This window comes from Carcharodon carcharias, chromosome 9, assembly GCF_017639515.1.
Source record: "Carcharodon carcharias isolate sCarCar2 chromosome 9, sCarCar2.pri, whole genome shotgun sequence".
Classification (NCBI taxonomy): Eukaryota; Metazoa; Chordata; class Chondrichthyes; order Lamniformes; family Lamnidae; genus Carcharodon; species Carcharodon carcharias.
Window position 1 is genome coordinate 81,582,525 of NC_054475.1, and position 17,416 is coordinate 81,599,940.

Below are 17,416 nucleotides of genomic sequence, written 5' to 3' on the forward strand. Positions count from 1 at the left end.
CATTAGAAATGCAGGTATACAAAAAGCTTTAGGCCTGCTGTCTCCCTCAAAAATGAAACTCGACCCAGGTTTCACCTTTTAAAGTGAAACTTATACTCAACTTGACCTTTTCTTAACACACAAATACAGACATACAAATCAAACTTTATAGCTAAAACTTATTCCTGACACACAAATACAAATATAACTTACGGAAACTATCTATATTTCCTAACTTAAAAACTCAGTATAAATAATATTCACAACTCCTCTAGCAAGTGGTCCGGACACCCAGAGTTTTTTGATTTCCCCCACCCCACAGATTATCTCCTGCTTTCTCTAGGAGTTTTAGTTTGCATTCGCAGTTGCTTTGTTCCTTAACCTTGCTAGAATCCTGCAGCCCTCCATATTGTACAAGATATTTCCGTCAAACTCAAGTTGAACTCAAGTTCCGTCGAAGGGTCATGAGGACTCGAAACGTCAACTCTTTTCTTCTCCGCCGATGCTGCCAGACCAGCTGAGTTTTTCCAGGTAATTCTGTTTTTGTTTTTGTTTTTGTTTTTGTTTTGGATTTCCAGCATCCGCAGTTTTTTTGTTTTTATATTTTTAAGATATTTCCGCACCGATCACTTCCTGGGTTTGATTATTTCATACACGGTGCATCCTCTTATAGAACTCCTTCCTTTTCACAATGAGTATGACCAGTACTTGAAGAGGAAATGGAGTTTGAGGCAGAGGGAAATCTCTCAAAACGACCTTTAAAGTTGAGCTGTAATTTTAAACTTTAATTTGATTCACATTCGTAACTTTGATGACTTCATTCAGTGTGTTGTTTGATTTTTTTTGGTCCTTACCTGCACTGCTTCCTTGACGGAGGTAGTGAAGTTTTCACACTTTCAGTGCTTGCCCCATTGCTTCAGCATCCCCCTTACATTGGGAATAAGTACTGTCGGCACATTGAACAGAACCTTTTACAGTCGTAGGTCACATTCCTGTACGATATCCAATCAGGACCACAGTGGGAGCTCACTGGTGGCTGGGAGGATTTTGCTTTTAAATTGCTGAATGTGAATCGGGACAGCAGAGATTTCTGACTCGGGCTCGATGGTTGTAAAAAATGGTGGATGGCATGAGCCTGATTTTTAGATGAACACTCCCACTGGGCGAGGCTCCCCACGAATGGGTAGTTTAAAACAATTTCCACTTTTCAATAAAGGGTGTGGATTTAAAGTTACCTTTCCACAATATCAACCTCTGAATCATACGATACTGGGTTGAAAGTCCCACCCCAGGACTTTGCCTCAGAGGCCTCCAAGATCATCTTCCGTTCCAGAGTCCGCTGCGTGGAGCAGGATGAGATGTGCTCACATTTCTTCTTCCAAAAGGTACACAGAGAGAGCTCTGTGATCAGCAGCCTGAAGGAAGAAGACGGTTCAGTAAAGTCATCACCGTCTGACATTTTGAGGATCAGCAAATCCTTTTATGCCGGATTGTATGACGTGAAGCCCACAGACAGCACGGCCTCCCAGTCCTTCCTGTCCTCTATCACGGAGGTCTTAGACGACAGTACACGGGAGAGCCTGGACAAATCGCTAACTCCTGACGAACTGACTAAGGTCCTTGAGTGCTTCGAGAAGAGTAAAACTCCTGGAAGCGACGGCTTGCCGGTGGAGTTGTACTCAGCTCTGTGGGACTGGATCGGCCCAGACCTGCTAGAAGTGTACGAGAGTATGCTTCTGGCCGGCAGCATGTTAGAATCCATGAGGAAAGTCATCATCAGCCTTATCTAAAAGCACAAGGGGGAAAGGGAGGAAATTAGGAATTGGCAACCCATTTCACTGTTGAATGTGGACTATAAGCTTCTGTCCAAGGTCATTGCCAATCGAGTCAAATCCACTCTGGAATTGGTGATCCACCCTGACCAGACCTGCGCTGTGCCTGGCTGGAAGATCTCTGACAGCCTAGCGCTGCTCAGGCATACGATTGCCTATGTGGAGGACAGGGGTGTGGACACCTGCCTCATCAGCCTGGATCAGGAGAAGGCCTTTGACAGAATATCGCACACCTACATGGTGGATGTGCTCTCCAAAATGGGGTTTGGGAGGGAATTCGCAATTGGATCCAACTGCTCTACACTAATATCAGTAGCACAGTCTCAGTCAATGGGTGGGAATCAGAATGCTTTCCTATTAAATCTGGAGTCAGGCAATGCTGCCCTCTCTCGCCTGTTCTTTTCGTGTGTTGCATAGAACTCTTTGCTGAGTCCATCAGGAAGGATCCGGGCATGAGGAGTGATGATCCCAGGCAGTGGAGGCACTCAGATCAAAGCCTCCCTGTACATGGATGATGTGGCCGTCTTCTGCTCGGATCCGCTGTCGGTGCGCAGATTGATCCACATCTGCGACCAGTTTGAACTGGCCTCGGGAGCCAAGGTAAATTGTGGGAAGACCGAGGCCATGTTCTTCGGGAACTGGGCTGACCGATCCTTTGTCCCATTCACTGTCAGGGCTGATGGCCTGAAGGTGCTTAGGATATGGTTCGGAGGGACCAGGGCATGCATTAGAAACTGGAAGGAACAAGTGTCTACAGTGAAAAGAAAACTGAGCATGTGGGAGCGACACTCCCTCTCCATTGTGGGTAAGAACCTGGTCATCAGGTGTGAGGCACTCTCGCTGTAGCTGTATGTGGCGCAGGTCTGACCCATTCCACACTCCTGCGCGATGGCGATCACCTGAGCCATTTTTTGCTTTATCTGGAGGTCGAAAATGGATCGTGTAAGCAGGGACGCGATGTACAAGCCTCTAGATAAAGGGGGAAAATTGTGCCCGACATCACCCTCATACTGCTAGCCACCTTTGTGTGTGGCTGCATCAAGCTGTGCGTAGATCCTCAGTATGCAAACACGAAGTGTCACTACGTGCTGAGGTTCTACCTGTCCCCAGTGTTGTGAAGGATGGGTCTGGCCACGCTGCCGCGGAACACTCCAAGTAGTTGGACCGTGCCGTACCACCTGTCCCTTGTGGAAAAATTTATGCAGAGAAACAGCTTTGACCACAGGTCCATCAGGCAGTGGCCGGCACATAACGTCCTAGAGGCCCTGCGGGAAAAGGACAGGTTGGATCCTGTGAGATGGTTCCCCGAGCAGACTGTCAAAGTCATTTGGCAGAATGCCTCATCGCAAGAACTTTCCAACAAGCACCAAGATGTAGCTTGGCTGATGGTGAGAAAGGCCCTCCCTGTCAGATCCTTCCTACACGCCAGGAGTCTCACTCCCTCTGCACGTTGCCCTCGAGGTGGCTGTGGTGGGGACGAGACCGTTGTTCAGCTCCTTGTGGATTGTGCCTTTGCAAAGAAGATTTGGAGAGAGATGCAGTGTTTTTTGTCGAGGTTCATCCCGAGCAGTTCTGTGACACAGGATTCTGTGCTCTACGGGCTGTTCCCAGGGACACACACCGAGACAAACATCAACTGCAGCTGGAGGATCATCAACTCGGTGAAAGATGCTCTTTGGTCTGCCCGAATCTTGTTGGTCTTCCAGTGCAAAGTATTGTCCCCGACCGAGTGTTGCAGACTGGCACATTCCAAAGTCCAGGACTATGTGCTGAGGGATGCACTAAAGCTTGGGGCAGCTGCCACAAAGGCACAATGGGGAAGGGTCGCTGTCTAAGACCTTTCAGCCACAGTGCACCAAGGGACTGGGAACTGTTTAGATCCCCTTGGGCTGTACAGCTCAAAATGAATGTCTGCAAATGATTGTAATATTCATTGTTTGTATTGATGCACCTCGTGATACATGTTGTAAAAGTTGAACCTGATTGTACTTTTGTGATAGTGATTTTGAAATGGTTTGGAATGTTCTTCCAGATATTTTATGAATAAAGTATATTTTTCCAAAAAAAAGCAATAATGAAGACTCAATCCAGTGCAATACTTAGCATATAATGTGGAAAAGCAAAGAGATTACATGCATGGAGTGAGTGCTGCACTGTCAGATGAGACAATCACCCGAGGTCCACAAGCTTGCTTGAGTGGACGTAAACGATCACATGGCACTATATGGAAAGAGGGCAGGAGAGTTCTCCTCAGTGTCCTGGCCCAATATTTATCCCTCTTTTGACATCACAAAAAAAACCATTATCTAGCCATTAACACATTGCTGTTTGTGGGAGCTTGCTGTGTGCAAATTGACTGCTGTGTTTCCTACATTACAACAGTGACTACACATCAAAAAGTATTTCATTGGCTGTAAAGTGCTTTGAGTTGTTAAATGTGCTATATAAATGCAGATCTATCTTCTTTTCTACTTAATTTTCTTATCCATAGAATTACATTAAATGTTGGACTGCAAAAATAGGTAATTCAACTGGTGTTTTTGCTCCACACAAAGCCATCTCCCACTTTGTTTTATTTAACTCTATCACCATATCCTTCTACTCCTTTCTCCCTCTTCTATTCTCAGGTCCCACTTTCCTGGAAGGTAACAACACAGAACCATCACTGTAGTTGAATAAATCACTGTAGTTGACCTGATAAGTGACCATTTTCTAGCGAACGCTCACCAAGGACACAATACAGAAGCTTTAGTTGTTTACTTTTAAATTTCACCTCTTACTGTAGATGAAGCTTTGGACCATTGTTTGAAACTGAGTCTGAACATCTGGTTGGTACTAAGATCCTCCTTGAGAGTGTATTGTGAAAACTCCACATCTACAACAATGGCATGAACTGAAGCTCACCCTAAACTCTGCTGTCCATAACCTAACTCACACCAAAATCCTGTTCACCCACTGGCCTTCTCCCAGGATACATGTGTAGACTCAGGCAGTTTCCTGGAAATATTGGAGGAGCTCTACCTCAGGAGATTGACATTTCTGGAATGAGCCTGCAGGGTGCTATGCACCCCATGATTAAACCATCAAACCCCAATAATTGACAGATATCATTGGGCAGCCTACATGAGAAATACAAGTAAGTGATACTTCTATCACCATTAAGACACATTGGGGGCTAGAGACTCACCAGTCGAGGTTGCTCTTAACACAAAATTCACCTGACAAAGGGATTTTTTACCTTCATATTTATATCTCTCAAAACAAACTGACTTTGTACTGTTTCTTTGTCTGTAACTGCCATTCATTGAGATTCAGATGTCAGATAGTTCTGGTGTAAAAACTATATGAATTGAGGGGCACCAAGATGAGCTCAAAGCTGGTGAATCATTTCACAGTTGTTACCTGTATTACTCACATACTAACTGTCTATTTTCTCTTTTATCATAAGCTCGCACATTATAATTCTCTATACCATGCATGTAATCTCTTTGCTTTTCCACATTATATGCTAAGTATCTTGTAGCACCTTACAACTATGCCAAACCATTCAGCCAGTCATAATACTCTAGCCCATGCGTCACCTTTCATAGAATGAATGGCCTGTGAGGGACAGTATGTGTAAGAATCTGCTTTGTCATACTTCTTAATCAATGATGAAAGTGAAACTGTGTTTGACAAATTTATTAGAGTTCTTTGAGAGTATAATAAGCAGGGTGGATAAAGCAGAACCAGTTGACGTAGCATGTTTGGAATACCAAAAGGCACTCAGTAAGGTGCCACATGAAAAACAAGCCGTAATAGAAGCAGATCATCAAAAGATGTCACAAACAACTTGTGCTTCTATTACAACTCTGCTTCTATTACTGCTTGTTTGTCCCTACAACCACACCAATCCCCTCCACTTCTCTCTCTCTCCCCCCACCCAACCACCCCCCCCCCCCCACCGCCCCACACACACACACACACACACACACACACATACATCTTAAACCAGCTTATATTTCACCTCTTTCCTGGACTCACTCAAGTTCTGTCGAAGGGTCATGAGGACTTGAAATGTCAACTCTTTCCTTCTCCGCTGATGCTGCCAGACCTGCTGAGCTTTTCCAGGTAATTCTGTTTTTGTTTTGGATTTCCAGCATCTGCAGTTTTTTTGTTTTTAAGACAAATTGAATGCTGGTCTTAATTGCAGGGGGCATCAAGTATAAAAGTAGGGACAACTGTGCAGGGCATTGGCAAGATAGCACCTAGAGTACTGCGTACAGGATGATCTCCTGGTTTAAGGAGGGATAAACTTGCACTGGGGACAGTTCAAAAATTTCTCTGGGCCTATACTTATTGGAGTTTAGAAGAATGAGAGGTGATCTCATTAAAACATGTGATTATGAGGGGGTTTGAAAGGGTGGAAGCTGAAAGGATGTTTCCTCTCATGGGGGAATCTAGAACTATGGCCACAGTTTCAAAATAAGGGGTCTCCCATCTAGGATCCCACACAAGCCAACGAGGCATTTCAGAGTAGTTCTTTTGCTTGTAGAACATTAGTGAACATGTTTGGTAGTTTGCATAATAGCTTCTATTGAGTTCCATTGATGATCTGCTCATGATGGATTTGTACAGATAACCCCTGTCACCAACACCAACCAGAACAGTATTACCACTCAGCCCCTAACCCACCAAGGAAGACAATTTATACTCCAAGACTGTGTCCTCCATTCTATGGTCCACATTGCTGCTTTCATAACCATTGGAGAGAACATTTCTTTCTGTCTGAATGACAAAAAAACAGATAAATATTTAATTAGAAGAGCGGGGCCAGGGGAGTTGCTTTGTGTGCTAGGTGTTCTTTGAACAGCTGCGTGTTGCATGAAACTGTATTGTTCTGTTTTTTGTTTATTGGAGAGTGTTAGTTAGAAACTGGTTTATCTATTATCAGCTTGAGCAATGATTGGGGAATCAGAGGTTTTTTTGGAACAATATACTTTATTCATAAAATATCTGAAAGAACATTACAAAATATTTCTAAAACAAAAACAAAAATACCTGGAAAAACTCAGCAGGTCTGACAGCATCTGTGGAGAGGAACACAGTTAACATTTCAAGTCTGTATGACTCTTCAACAGAACTAAGGAAAAATATGAAAGAGGTGAAATATAAGCTGGTTTGGTGGGGGGGTGGTGGGGGAGGTGGGGGTCGGGGGGACAAGTAGAGCTGGATAGAGGTCCAGTGATAGGTGAGATAGCTAAAAGATGTCACAGACAAAAGGACAAAGAGGTGTTGAAGGTGGTAATATTATCTAAGGAATGTGCTAATAGGTGACATTAAGGGTAGAAAGCAGAACAGCAAGGTACAGATAGTCCTAGTGGGGGTGGGATGGGGGAAGGGATCGAAATAGGCTAAAAGATGGAGATAAATTAATGGATAGAAATAGATTTAAAAATAATGGAAATAGGTGGGAAAAGAAAAATCTATATAAATTATTGGAAAAAACGGGGATTGGAAAGAGGGTGGGGATAGAGGAAAGAGTTCATGATCTAAAATTGTGGAACTCAATATTCAGTCCGGAAGGAAATGAGTGGAGTAATTTTTAAACTGAACAAAATCCTTTTGTAAGGTAGGAATTGTTTGAAGCCATGTATCAGTCTCGACTAGCGAGAGCAGCTATCTAAAATTCAGGCACACAGAACCCACAATATTCCAACCAGTGATTTATATTCCTATATTTGGGAATGTAACAACAAAACCACCACAGTAACACGTGATCTTTCACGGTTTTGATTGTCATTGGATAGTTTGCAGGAACCTCCCCGATGACTTTGTCAAGCTCTTATTTAATCTATTCACTGTGGCTACCCTCTCCGTGTGGACGCCGTACTGAGCCGGTTATTCTTGGCTCAGATGTTAAGACGAGAACTTCACTGATAGACTCTCCGCAGTCAAGGAAGCAGCGCAGGTAAGAATCGAGGAATGAAATAAAGTGCAGTTGTCAACATTTAGGGCGAATTATATTCAACAGGTTTAAACAGAATTACAGCATAACTTTAAGCATTGTAGTAGCGTGTTTCGCTCTGTCAGTCTCCTTTTACTGTCAAGCTGTGGCTGTATTCAAAACACGAAAGTTACTAAAAGCAAGTTTAATATTCAGGGTTCTACAGAACGGCGAGTGAAAATGAAACTTACAAGAGAAACAAACTGCAGGAAATGATGAGTCATGTGCCTATCAGCTTAGTACAATACAGCAACAGGATGCAGAGACTGTGTTCGGTCCAAGTAGTGTTAGAGGGTAAACTGAACAGCTCTTTATTTTTCTTAGTGTTTGCAAGAAGGTCAAATCACTTCATGTTCCGTCTTTCCTTCTCTGCAGAGCTGATTTAAACTTTGAAATAAATTAGAAATTACTGTTTGATATTACTGCATGAATGTTCAACACAATATTCTGTTAGTTTTTTAAAAATAAAACATTTATTTTCAATGGTTTAAAAATGGCCACTTTCTTTCATGGGTAAACAGAGTTACTGAATTCTGACCACACTTGTCTGTCAAAAAGACCACAGCAAATCACTGACACTGCCCATCCTCTCAGGTCTCACGGACAGCTGTCAATCAAAATCATCAGCCCATCTGTTACAAGACTGAATCCATGTCAGATCACTTTGTACTAGCACAGCCCCACTCAGGAAAAAAAATCCTTGAACTCTCCATCCTTGCAAACTGCGACCCATCTCCAATCTGCCCTCCCCTCTTTTCCTCCAAATCCTTGAATGTTGTTGTCTCCCAATCCATGCCTGTCTTTCCTGGACTTCCATGTTTGAATCCCTCCAACCAGGACTTTGCCTGTGCCACATTACCTGAAACGCTTCCGTCACACGTAACATCCTATGGGGACTGAGAAAGGTAATCTCTTCCTCTTCACCCTTGTACTTGGCTGCAGCCTTTGACCATGCTAACCACACCCACTCCTGCAACACTTCAGCCATCCAGCTGGCTGGGATATCCTCACCTGGTTCTATTCTTATAAAGTATAGACAGAGATTCAGCTGTTGTGGCTTCTTATTGCACTCCTGTATAGTTACCCTTGGAGTCACCCAAGAATCTATCCTTCCACTCCACCCCCACCCAGCTGATTCTTCACAAAAAGGTCTGACTCCTCACATAAGTTTATTCCATAGAAATACAGCAAAGGAAGCATACATATGAACATACACACAAACATATGAATTAGGAGCAGGAGTAGGCCACTGAGCCCCTCGAGCCTGCTCTGTCATTCAGTAAGATCATGGCTGATCTAACTGTGTCCTCAACTTCGGATTCCTGCCTACCCCGATAGCCTTTCACCCCCTTGCTTATCAAGAATCTATCTAGCCCTGCCTTAAAAATATTCAAAAACTTTGCTTCCCTGGTCTTTTGAGGAGCAGAGTTCCAAAGACACTCAAGCCTCTGAGAGAAAAAAAAATTCTCCTCATCTCTGTCTTAAATGGGCAACCCATTATTTTTAAACAGTTAGCCCTAGTCTAGATTCTTCCACAAGAGGAAACATCCTTTCCACATCCATCTTGTCAAGACTCTTCAGGATCGTACATGTTTTGATCAAGTCACCTCTTACTCTTCTAAACTCCAGCAGATACAAGCCTAGCCTGCCCAACCTGCCCTCATAAGACAACCTACCCATTCCTAGTATTAGTCTAGGATACCTTCTCTGAACTGCTTCCAATGCATTTACATCCTTCCTTAAATAAGGAAACCAAAACTGAACACAGTACTCTAGGTGTGGTCTCACCAATGCCCTGTATAACTGAAGCATAACCTCCCTACTTTTGTATTGCATTCCCTCACAATAAATGATAACATTCTATAAACATTTCTACTTACTTGCTGTACCTGCATACTAACCTTTTGCAATTCAAGCACTAGGACAGCCAGATCCCTCTGCATCTCATCACTCTGCAATCTCTCACCATTTACATAATATGCTTTTTTATTTTTCCTGAACAGTTTCACATTTTCACACACTATACTCCATTTGCCAGATCTTTGCCCACTCAATTAACTTATCTACATCCCTTTGTAGCCTCCATATGTCTTCTTCACACTTACTTTCCTACCTATCTTTGTGTCATCAGCAAATTTAGCAACCATGCCTTCGGTCCCTTCATACAAGTCATTCATATAAATTGTAAAAAATCGAGGCCCCACACTGATCCCAGTGGCATGCTACTCGTTACATCTTGCCAACCAGAAAATGACCCATTTATGCCCACTCTCTGTTTCCTATTAGCTAGCCAATCTTCTATCCATGCCAATATGCCCCATACCATGAGCTTTTAATTTTCGCAATAATCTTTGATGTAGAGTCTTGTCAAAGCATTGAGGCAAAGCATTGAGATGGTATTAAGGAGTCACATGAAAAGCATGGTCCAGTCACTGGATGCGCCCTTGGCAAGGAGGAAACTCCTGTTCAGCAATGCATTGAAAGAAAAAATTTAATAAGGGAGCCCAACAAAGAGTTGAGACAAGACAAACTGAACAGTACAGGTCAGATTTTGCTGGAGTGGGGCATTGCACAGCATGAGTAGATTTTAAACATTTTTACTTGCAATGTTTCTCAAGCTGCAAGATGATAACAGCTTGATCTGACCTTGGTGAATAACAGGACAGTGTAACCCCTTACCAGTGAGATTTAAGGATTGAAAATAAAGTGAATGAGCAGAGAAGAATGTTAAATTAAGTGAGGTGAATGTTAAATATTAAATAAGGTTCAAAAAGAAGAGGGAAGTAGTGGATCAAAAGACAGGAAAAAGAAAGAATTTAGAACAACTTGGCATTTAATACCTCTAACAATTCACAATCTGAGCGAAAGAGACACTGCACAATTGATCACCTTCACCACGGCTGATCTTTGACTTCAACTCGCTTTCTGTTCTATCCCTTGATTCCCCAAACATCCCAAAAACTTATTAGTCTCTACTACTCCATACAATGTCCTCTTGATCTTTCCCTTACTTTTTATAGTGTATTTACATGAGTATAGAGGTTGATCCAACTCAAGAAGCAGGGCAAACCTATTTGAAGCAATAAGAGAACTTGGAGAGATGAAAGATCCAGTAATATCAATGTCAGACAGTGAAGACATACTCTTCATCCCAGTCAGGATAATTCATCAAAACCCATAAAGCATGTTGGTTGCTCAATCTGAAACAAAATAAAATTAGCTGGAAAAGCATCTGCTGAGAGGAACACAGTTATCATTTCGAGTCCAAGTGACTCTCCATCAGAACGCTCAATCAGTTCAATTGTTGTTATGCTGTTGCTGCAGAGACAAAACCAGAACCTTATTGCTTTCTATACAATAACATTGTGGAAGCAGTGTGAAAGTCTCACAATGCTCAACACCATCTCTATCTAATGTTACCATCGAGGTGAAAATGAAGCAGAACTCATGTTGAAGCCGCTTTCATTAAGATCCAGGGTTCATATTCCTTCTGTTTCAGGGGTCGGGGTGGGAAGGGGGTGGTGTGTGGGGGTGGCAGTGGGTGGGAGGTACATAAATCCCATTCCTTTTTATCTGTAGTTGCTCTAAATTCAGTCACCTGACTGCTCACTTACTTCCTAAACCTATTTAAATTGCCCCTTGTTGTCCTTCAATTGTATGCTAAATTCACCCCAACCTGTATGGAACCTATTCCCTCAACTCACCTACTTTCCAATTTCAAATACAAACACAGATAATACTGATGCTGGCAGTACTGGCAGGGCACAGATATACACATTATAATGCAACCCACATTGATACAGAAATATTAAGTATAAATATGAGAAATTAGATGTATTAAGTTGTCACTACTTCAGTTACAGTTCCCAGACAGAGTTCCCAGATGCACAAATCTCACTCTGCTGAAGTGTCCCTCTCCTGATGAGCCGGGGTGGAACCCCTCAGGTCCTGAAACATTGTCTATCCTTAGTCTCATTATTTTTTCATGAACATTTTAAAATTCCATTCAGCCATAAAGTTCTTCCTTTGATTTGCTTTTAATTTTCACCCTAACCTCTGATACTTTACTCTGTTGTAACGACAAAGGGGGTATTTAGCATATCAGCTATTTCCTGATTTTCAATTGTAATTTGATAATTGACAATTAACAACTTCATGAAGATCATGATAGCTGAAGCATGAGTTGCCATTTTCACAAGGCTAATAGTGCAAATCAGCAGCAACGTTTGGCAATTTGCAATGGAGTATCTCCCTCACCACAGGACACTGGCCAATTTGCACAATAATGTCGAGTGTCATTCAGCCAACATAAGACAGGACTTTTATTTCAGCCTGTGGACGTGATCAGTGGGTTTGAGATCGGCCGGGGACCGAACCATCACCCAAGATTGGCCCCAAACCCGATTTCACGCTGGCTGGCCAATTAAAGACCAGCCAGCGTGAAGCACGTGCTGAAATTCTCATCTCTGCCAGGGTGTGGGCAGGAGGAAGGCAGGTGCTGAAGTATGCGTGGGCAGAGGCAAGCGTGGAATGAAAGCTCCCTGAAGGCAGAGAACTGCCGAATGTAGAGCTGAAGACCTAAGCAATTAAAATAAAGATTTTAATATCAGAACAAAAATGTCTAATCATCACAAACCTGAACATATACATTGTAAAAATTCTGACCATAGATTTTTTAAAAATTTAATAATGGAAACCTCATCCCACCATTGAATGAGGTTTCATGAGAAATGCAAGTGCTGCCTGGCTGATTCGCCCGTCCACCAGCCATGAGTTTGGACAGACCATGAGAAACCGGGCAAATTACTTTAATGGGCTTCATTGCCCTCTTAATTGGAAGGATGTGCACCTGCCGACCAGAATGTCGCGCGAACATGGGTTGACATCGGGACACCTGTCCGACATCATCAGGCGTTATTTTACATTCAAGCGGGTTGGGTGTGCTCCCTGATGTTGACCTGAAAGACCTGCCCATTATTTTTACTCCAAAATCTGGTCCCACATTTTCCATTTCCACTCAGCTTGTCCTTTCTGTGTTCCACATCAGGTGCTACTTCCCTGAAATATTGAGGAGAAAACATGATAATCTTCACATCCCATTCCTTCTCTCCCAGTCTGACTTAGTGATGATGTAAAAAGCTCTGCTAGGTATCTTCTAGCTTCTTACACCTGCTCTCACCCTAATTAAGAATGATTCCTCACACCAGTCTTGTCCTTTATCTGATGTTAAATAAAGTGCTGCTCCTCACACTCTCTACTTTCCTCTGAAAGGAGAAAACCAAACACAACGAAGGAGTGACATCGGTAGAGGAGCCACAAGCCTCTGCCCTCTCCCCCATTCTGAGGTGGAAGCTCTGGAATCACTGGACAGTCACACAGAGAAAGCAGCGAGAAACAGAGAAGTAGGATGGGAGGTGCCAGCTCCAGGTTGGTCAAGAAACTCCTCATATTGTGTCTCTTCAGTTCCTTCTGTTACAACACACCCTGTCATTGCAATACATTACCATTGCTCAATTTCATCGCTTGTAGTGAGAGTATACTGAACAATTCATGTATGTCCATTCACCTCTCCTCTTCTTCAGCCCTTCAGCAGAGGAGGAGAAGCCTTAAGAACCAGGGGCCTCATATTGGGCTTCATCCAACCCTCACTTTACCAAACACATCAATGCACATGAGCCTCGCAAACAGTAAGTGAGAGACACCCACTAGGGAGGGCTCAGTCAGATTGAGGGCAAACCACATGGTAATTCACAGGGTGGTGAAGAGAAACGTGGGGTGGTAGATGAGGGTGTAGTTGCTGCTGTCTGGAGAGACAGGAGATGGTTGCCCTTAACTGTGGCACCTCTGGAACAAAATTTAAGGTATCAATATCTAAAAAGGAACAAAGACAAATTAACAGCTCATTAATTTAATTGCTCACTGTGGGACTTGCTGTGTATAAATTAGCTGTCACAATCAGCTACATGACAACAGTAATTGCTTCGCAAAAGTAATTAATTCAATGTTAAGTGTGTGAGGACATTTTGAGGATGCAACAATGTGCTGCATAAATATAAATTCTTTTGGACTGGTGAAAATCATGTAAAATGTTTCCTTTCAGAGATCAAACAGCTGAAACTTCAAAATATTCATTCTTCAGTGAGGAAGAACTGAAGTGCCTGAAATCTGATTATGAAACAGGTGGGGTGGAAAAGGTAACCCCGCTGATCCAGAGTAAGGTAAAAGAGCTGGACAATACAGAGCTTAACATTGCAGTGACAGGAGAAACAGGCGCAGGGAAATCTACCTTCATCAATGCGATGAGAGAACTTCAGAGCGGTGATGAGGAAGCAGCTGAAACTGGTACCACAGAAACCACAATGGAACCAACTGGATACAGACATCCCAACCTGCCAAATGTTTATTTGTGGGATCTGCCAGGAATTGGAACAAAAAGATTCCCAGCGGATAAATACCTGAGAGAAATGAAATTTAAAAGATATGATTTCTTCATCATTATCTCACACTGTCGATTCACAGAAAATGATGTGAAACTCGCTAAAGAGATTAAACGTCTGAGGAAGAATTTGTATTTCATTCGATCTAAAATTGATAATGATCTCGAATCAATGAGAAAGGGAGGGAAGAAATTTAATGAAGAAGATGAACTGGAAAAGATCAGGAGTTATTGTGTCAAGGGCCTGGAAGAGGCGGGAATCCCATCACCCAGTGTTTTCCTGATATCAAACTTTGATCTAAATCTGTATGATTTTAATCTGCTAAATGCAGCTCTAGAAGATGATCTCCCAAGTATAAAGAAAAGTGTGTACATACTGGCCCTTCCAAACCTAAATTTGGAAATTGTACAGAAAAAAAAGAAAGAGCTAAAGAAACGAGTCTGGATGTTGGCAACACTTTCCGGGGCACTGGGAGCAGTGCCAATTCCTGGATTCTCCCTTGGTTGTGACATTGGGATACTGATTGGCGGAATAATATATTTCCGTAAATGTCTGTGTCTGGATGATGCCTCTCTTCAAAGACTGGCCAATAGGGCAGGGAAACCTGTGGAAGATCTGAAAGCAGTGGTGAAAACTCCCCTAGTGGGTGAAATTACTCCTGATGTAATAAACAGATTAAGTTGGGGTGTCGCTGCTGTTGCCGTATCAGCTCTTGAGCTCGCTCTTGACATCATCCCAGTCATTGGATCCATCTTTGGAGCAGGATCATCATTTCTCATGACCTACAAACTGCTGAGTGGTGCACTGGATATTCTTACAGAGAATGCACAGAGAGTGGTGAAGGCTGCATTTGACACTAATGAAAATGACCCGGACCAAACATCAGTCCAGTGAGTCAATGCTGTAGTTGATATATTAAAGGGGTCTGATGCTGAACATTGCAGGCCACTCTACCATATTCCCTTTTACTGAATTCAATTCTGGAAATATTCCTGATCCATTTCAAGGAAGTGTTTTCATGGTACAGTGTTCAGTAAAAGGTTTTGTCTGGGTGTAATCTGCAGAGAGAAATCAAAGGGTGAGAATTTTAAAACAGCCCACCCAATATCACACACACACACTGCAACCGGGTGACTCCCTACATGAAACATGGTACCAAGGAAATCTGTCCTGTTCCTAGAATTATAGAAACATCAAGCACAGTATATGGCCATTCAGCCCATTGTGCCTATAGCCAGAAATGAATGTGTTATTCAATGATAATGATGGATTCAGTTGCCATGTCCAGATCCTTCTCTGTGATGTTCCTGTTCGGTTCACATCAAGAATACCATGACTGAAATGGACTTCTCTCGGTTTATAGTGGAGACAAACCCACTGGGAGTATATATTTTGTTCACTTTTTGACAGTAATTTTTTTAATTGGCCACTGCTCCCACCCTCAAGTTTATCAGTCACATCAAGTTTTATACCCGATAGGTGACTGGGTTATTAGTGCAGTCTTACTTCCAGCATACCCTGATCAAAATACAGACTTATTTCCAGTAAGCCCATTTTCCAATGCCATTAAACCATTAGCTGCTTTCACCTTACATCCCTTTCGATCCTGGCTTTAGAATCATTGCTTCATCATCCAGTGCCTGTCTGAAAATGAATCAATTCTCTACAGTTCCAATAAATCGCATTTTATCTGAGAAACAGCAGAATCTGAGAATGAGACAGTAAAGAAGAGGGGTCAGGATCAGACTGTAGACTGGCAGTGGGAATACAGACTCACCGTCATATATACCATCCACCATATAGAGTCATCCTGACCATCCCTCATACAGACCATCCATCATAGAGAACATCCCCAATAGAGAGTAAAGAACAGAATTATTTTTACTTCTAATCTCCAACTGTACAGTAAAACAAATTAAAGTATAGAATAATACATTATACAAGTACAATTTTGGCAGAGGGCATTACACAGCCACTTCAACTCCATTGAGGAGCAATGCCTTATGAGGCTCTGATTGGCCATAGACACTGTGATTGGGGTTTGTGTCCTTTTGTATCCTCCAAAGCGACCAGTACCTTCCAGATACCCAATGGTGATATCACCGGCACCTGTCATTATGTGACCAACACATTGATCAGGAGAGTGAGTGAAACTCAGTGTCAGAATGATGGCCGACATCTCAGTTCCAGCTGGCTGGGAAGAGGGAGAGGACAACGATCTGGAAGAAATAGCAACAGAAGATCAGTTACTCCAGGAGGAGAGGTGTGGGACTGTGTTACATCAACTCACTGGAACCTTGTGTGCTGCAATATCAGTGATATGAACAATGGATTGATGTCACTGATGTGATATATAGTATTTTTAATCTATAATTGGCTTTACTGTGATTCTGCTCGAAAAATTGAATTTAATTAACATATCTGCATATGTAGAAATTCTTCTTAATCAATAATTGCACCTCTGGAAACTTTTCAATGCTAAAGACTTGAAAGAACCTTTTGCCCTATTAATTGTAAACTTACGCTGCTCTGTAAATTTCAGGACTGATGGAAATCTAACCAAGTGAAACTGGTGAACAATGTAATTGTCACACAACATATTTGAAAATGACTGTGGCATTTTTTGCTCCTGTGAAATATATTGTATCTCACTGCTTTGGAAAACAAGTGTTTTGGGGAATGGTATCTTGAAACACATTCCAGTGAGTGGACATTGCTGTTGAGACACTACTGTGTCAACTCAGGCAGATAATGTTCACACACAGGTAATGGATACAATAAATAACCAACTCTTCATCTTGAAGATTGTGCTGAATATTTATTTGTCACGAGCTACAATGAAGCAGGATTAGATGACCATGGGCAATGCTGGAAGAATTGAACAGGAAGTTGTCATAGAAGGTGACTTGGACATGGTTACTTTAAGGGAAGTGCATAACCTCAAGCTCTGGGCTGGAATTATACTTGCAAAAAGCTGACCTTACTGGAGACAGGTGAGGCAGAGGCATCGTGGTATTGTCACAGGACTAATAACCCAGAGACCCAGGGTAATGCTCTGGGGACCCGGTTCAAATCTCAAGACAGCAGATGGGGAAATTGGAATCCAATAAAAATTTAGAATTAAGAAGATTGAAATTGTTGTCATAAAAACCGATCTGGTTCACTAATGTTCTTTAGGGAAG

General features: G+C 42.4%; 2 protein-coding genes across 4 annotated transcripts in view; one reads left to right on the forward strand and one right to left on the reverse strand.

Annotated features, from left to right (window-relative positions):
* LOC121282088 (T-cell-specific guanine nucleotide triphosphate-binding protein 2-like) overlaps positions 1 to 1,141 on the reverse strand; it is a 62,034-nt gene extending 60,893 nt beyond the window's left edge. For both annotated transcript variants that reach the window (XM_041195547.1, XM_041195545.1), the window contains exon 1: positions 834 to 1,141. The gene's annotated coding sequence lies outside the window, so the exon portion shown is untranslated. The remainder of the gene's footprint in view (positions 1 to 833) is intronic.
* LOC121282087 (interferon-inducible GTPase 5-like) lies at positions 485 to 17,037 on the forward strand. 2 transcript variants are annotated; one of them, XM_041195543.1, is made up of 3 exons: positions 485 to 510; positions 7,601 to 7,761; positions 13,898 to 17,037. In XM_041195543.1, exons 2-3 carry the CDS (start codon positions 7,619 to 7,621, stop codon positions 15,126 to 15,128), a joined length of 1,374 nt encoding a protein of 457 aa, XP_041051477.1. In that variant the 5' UTR covers positions 485 to 510; positions 7,601 to 7,618; the 3' UTR covers positions 15,129 to 17,037. The 2 variants fall into 2 exon arrangements, with proteins under 2 accessions (XP_041051477.1, XP_041051478.1); XM_041195544.1 differs by lacking the exon at positions 485 to 510 and adding an exon at positions 13,069 to 13,224 and having other exon boundaries at positions 7,624 to 7,761.
* Positions 17,038 to 17,416: the final 379 nt, after the last annotated feature.

Coding starts and splice junctions, on each gene's coding strand:
- LOC121282087 (XM_041195543.1), top strand. CDS start 7,619: ATGACTTTGTCAAGCTCTTATTTAATCTATTCACTGTGGCTACCCTCT. Junction 7,762..13,897: donor CAGTCAAGGAAGCAGCGCAG/GTAAGAATCGAG, acceptor GTTTCCTTTCAG/AGATCAAACAGCTGAAACTT.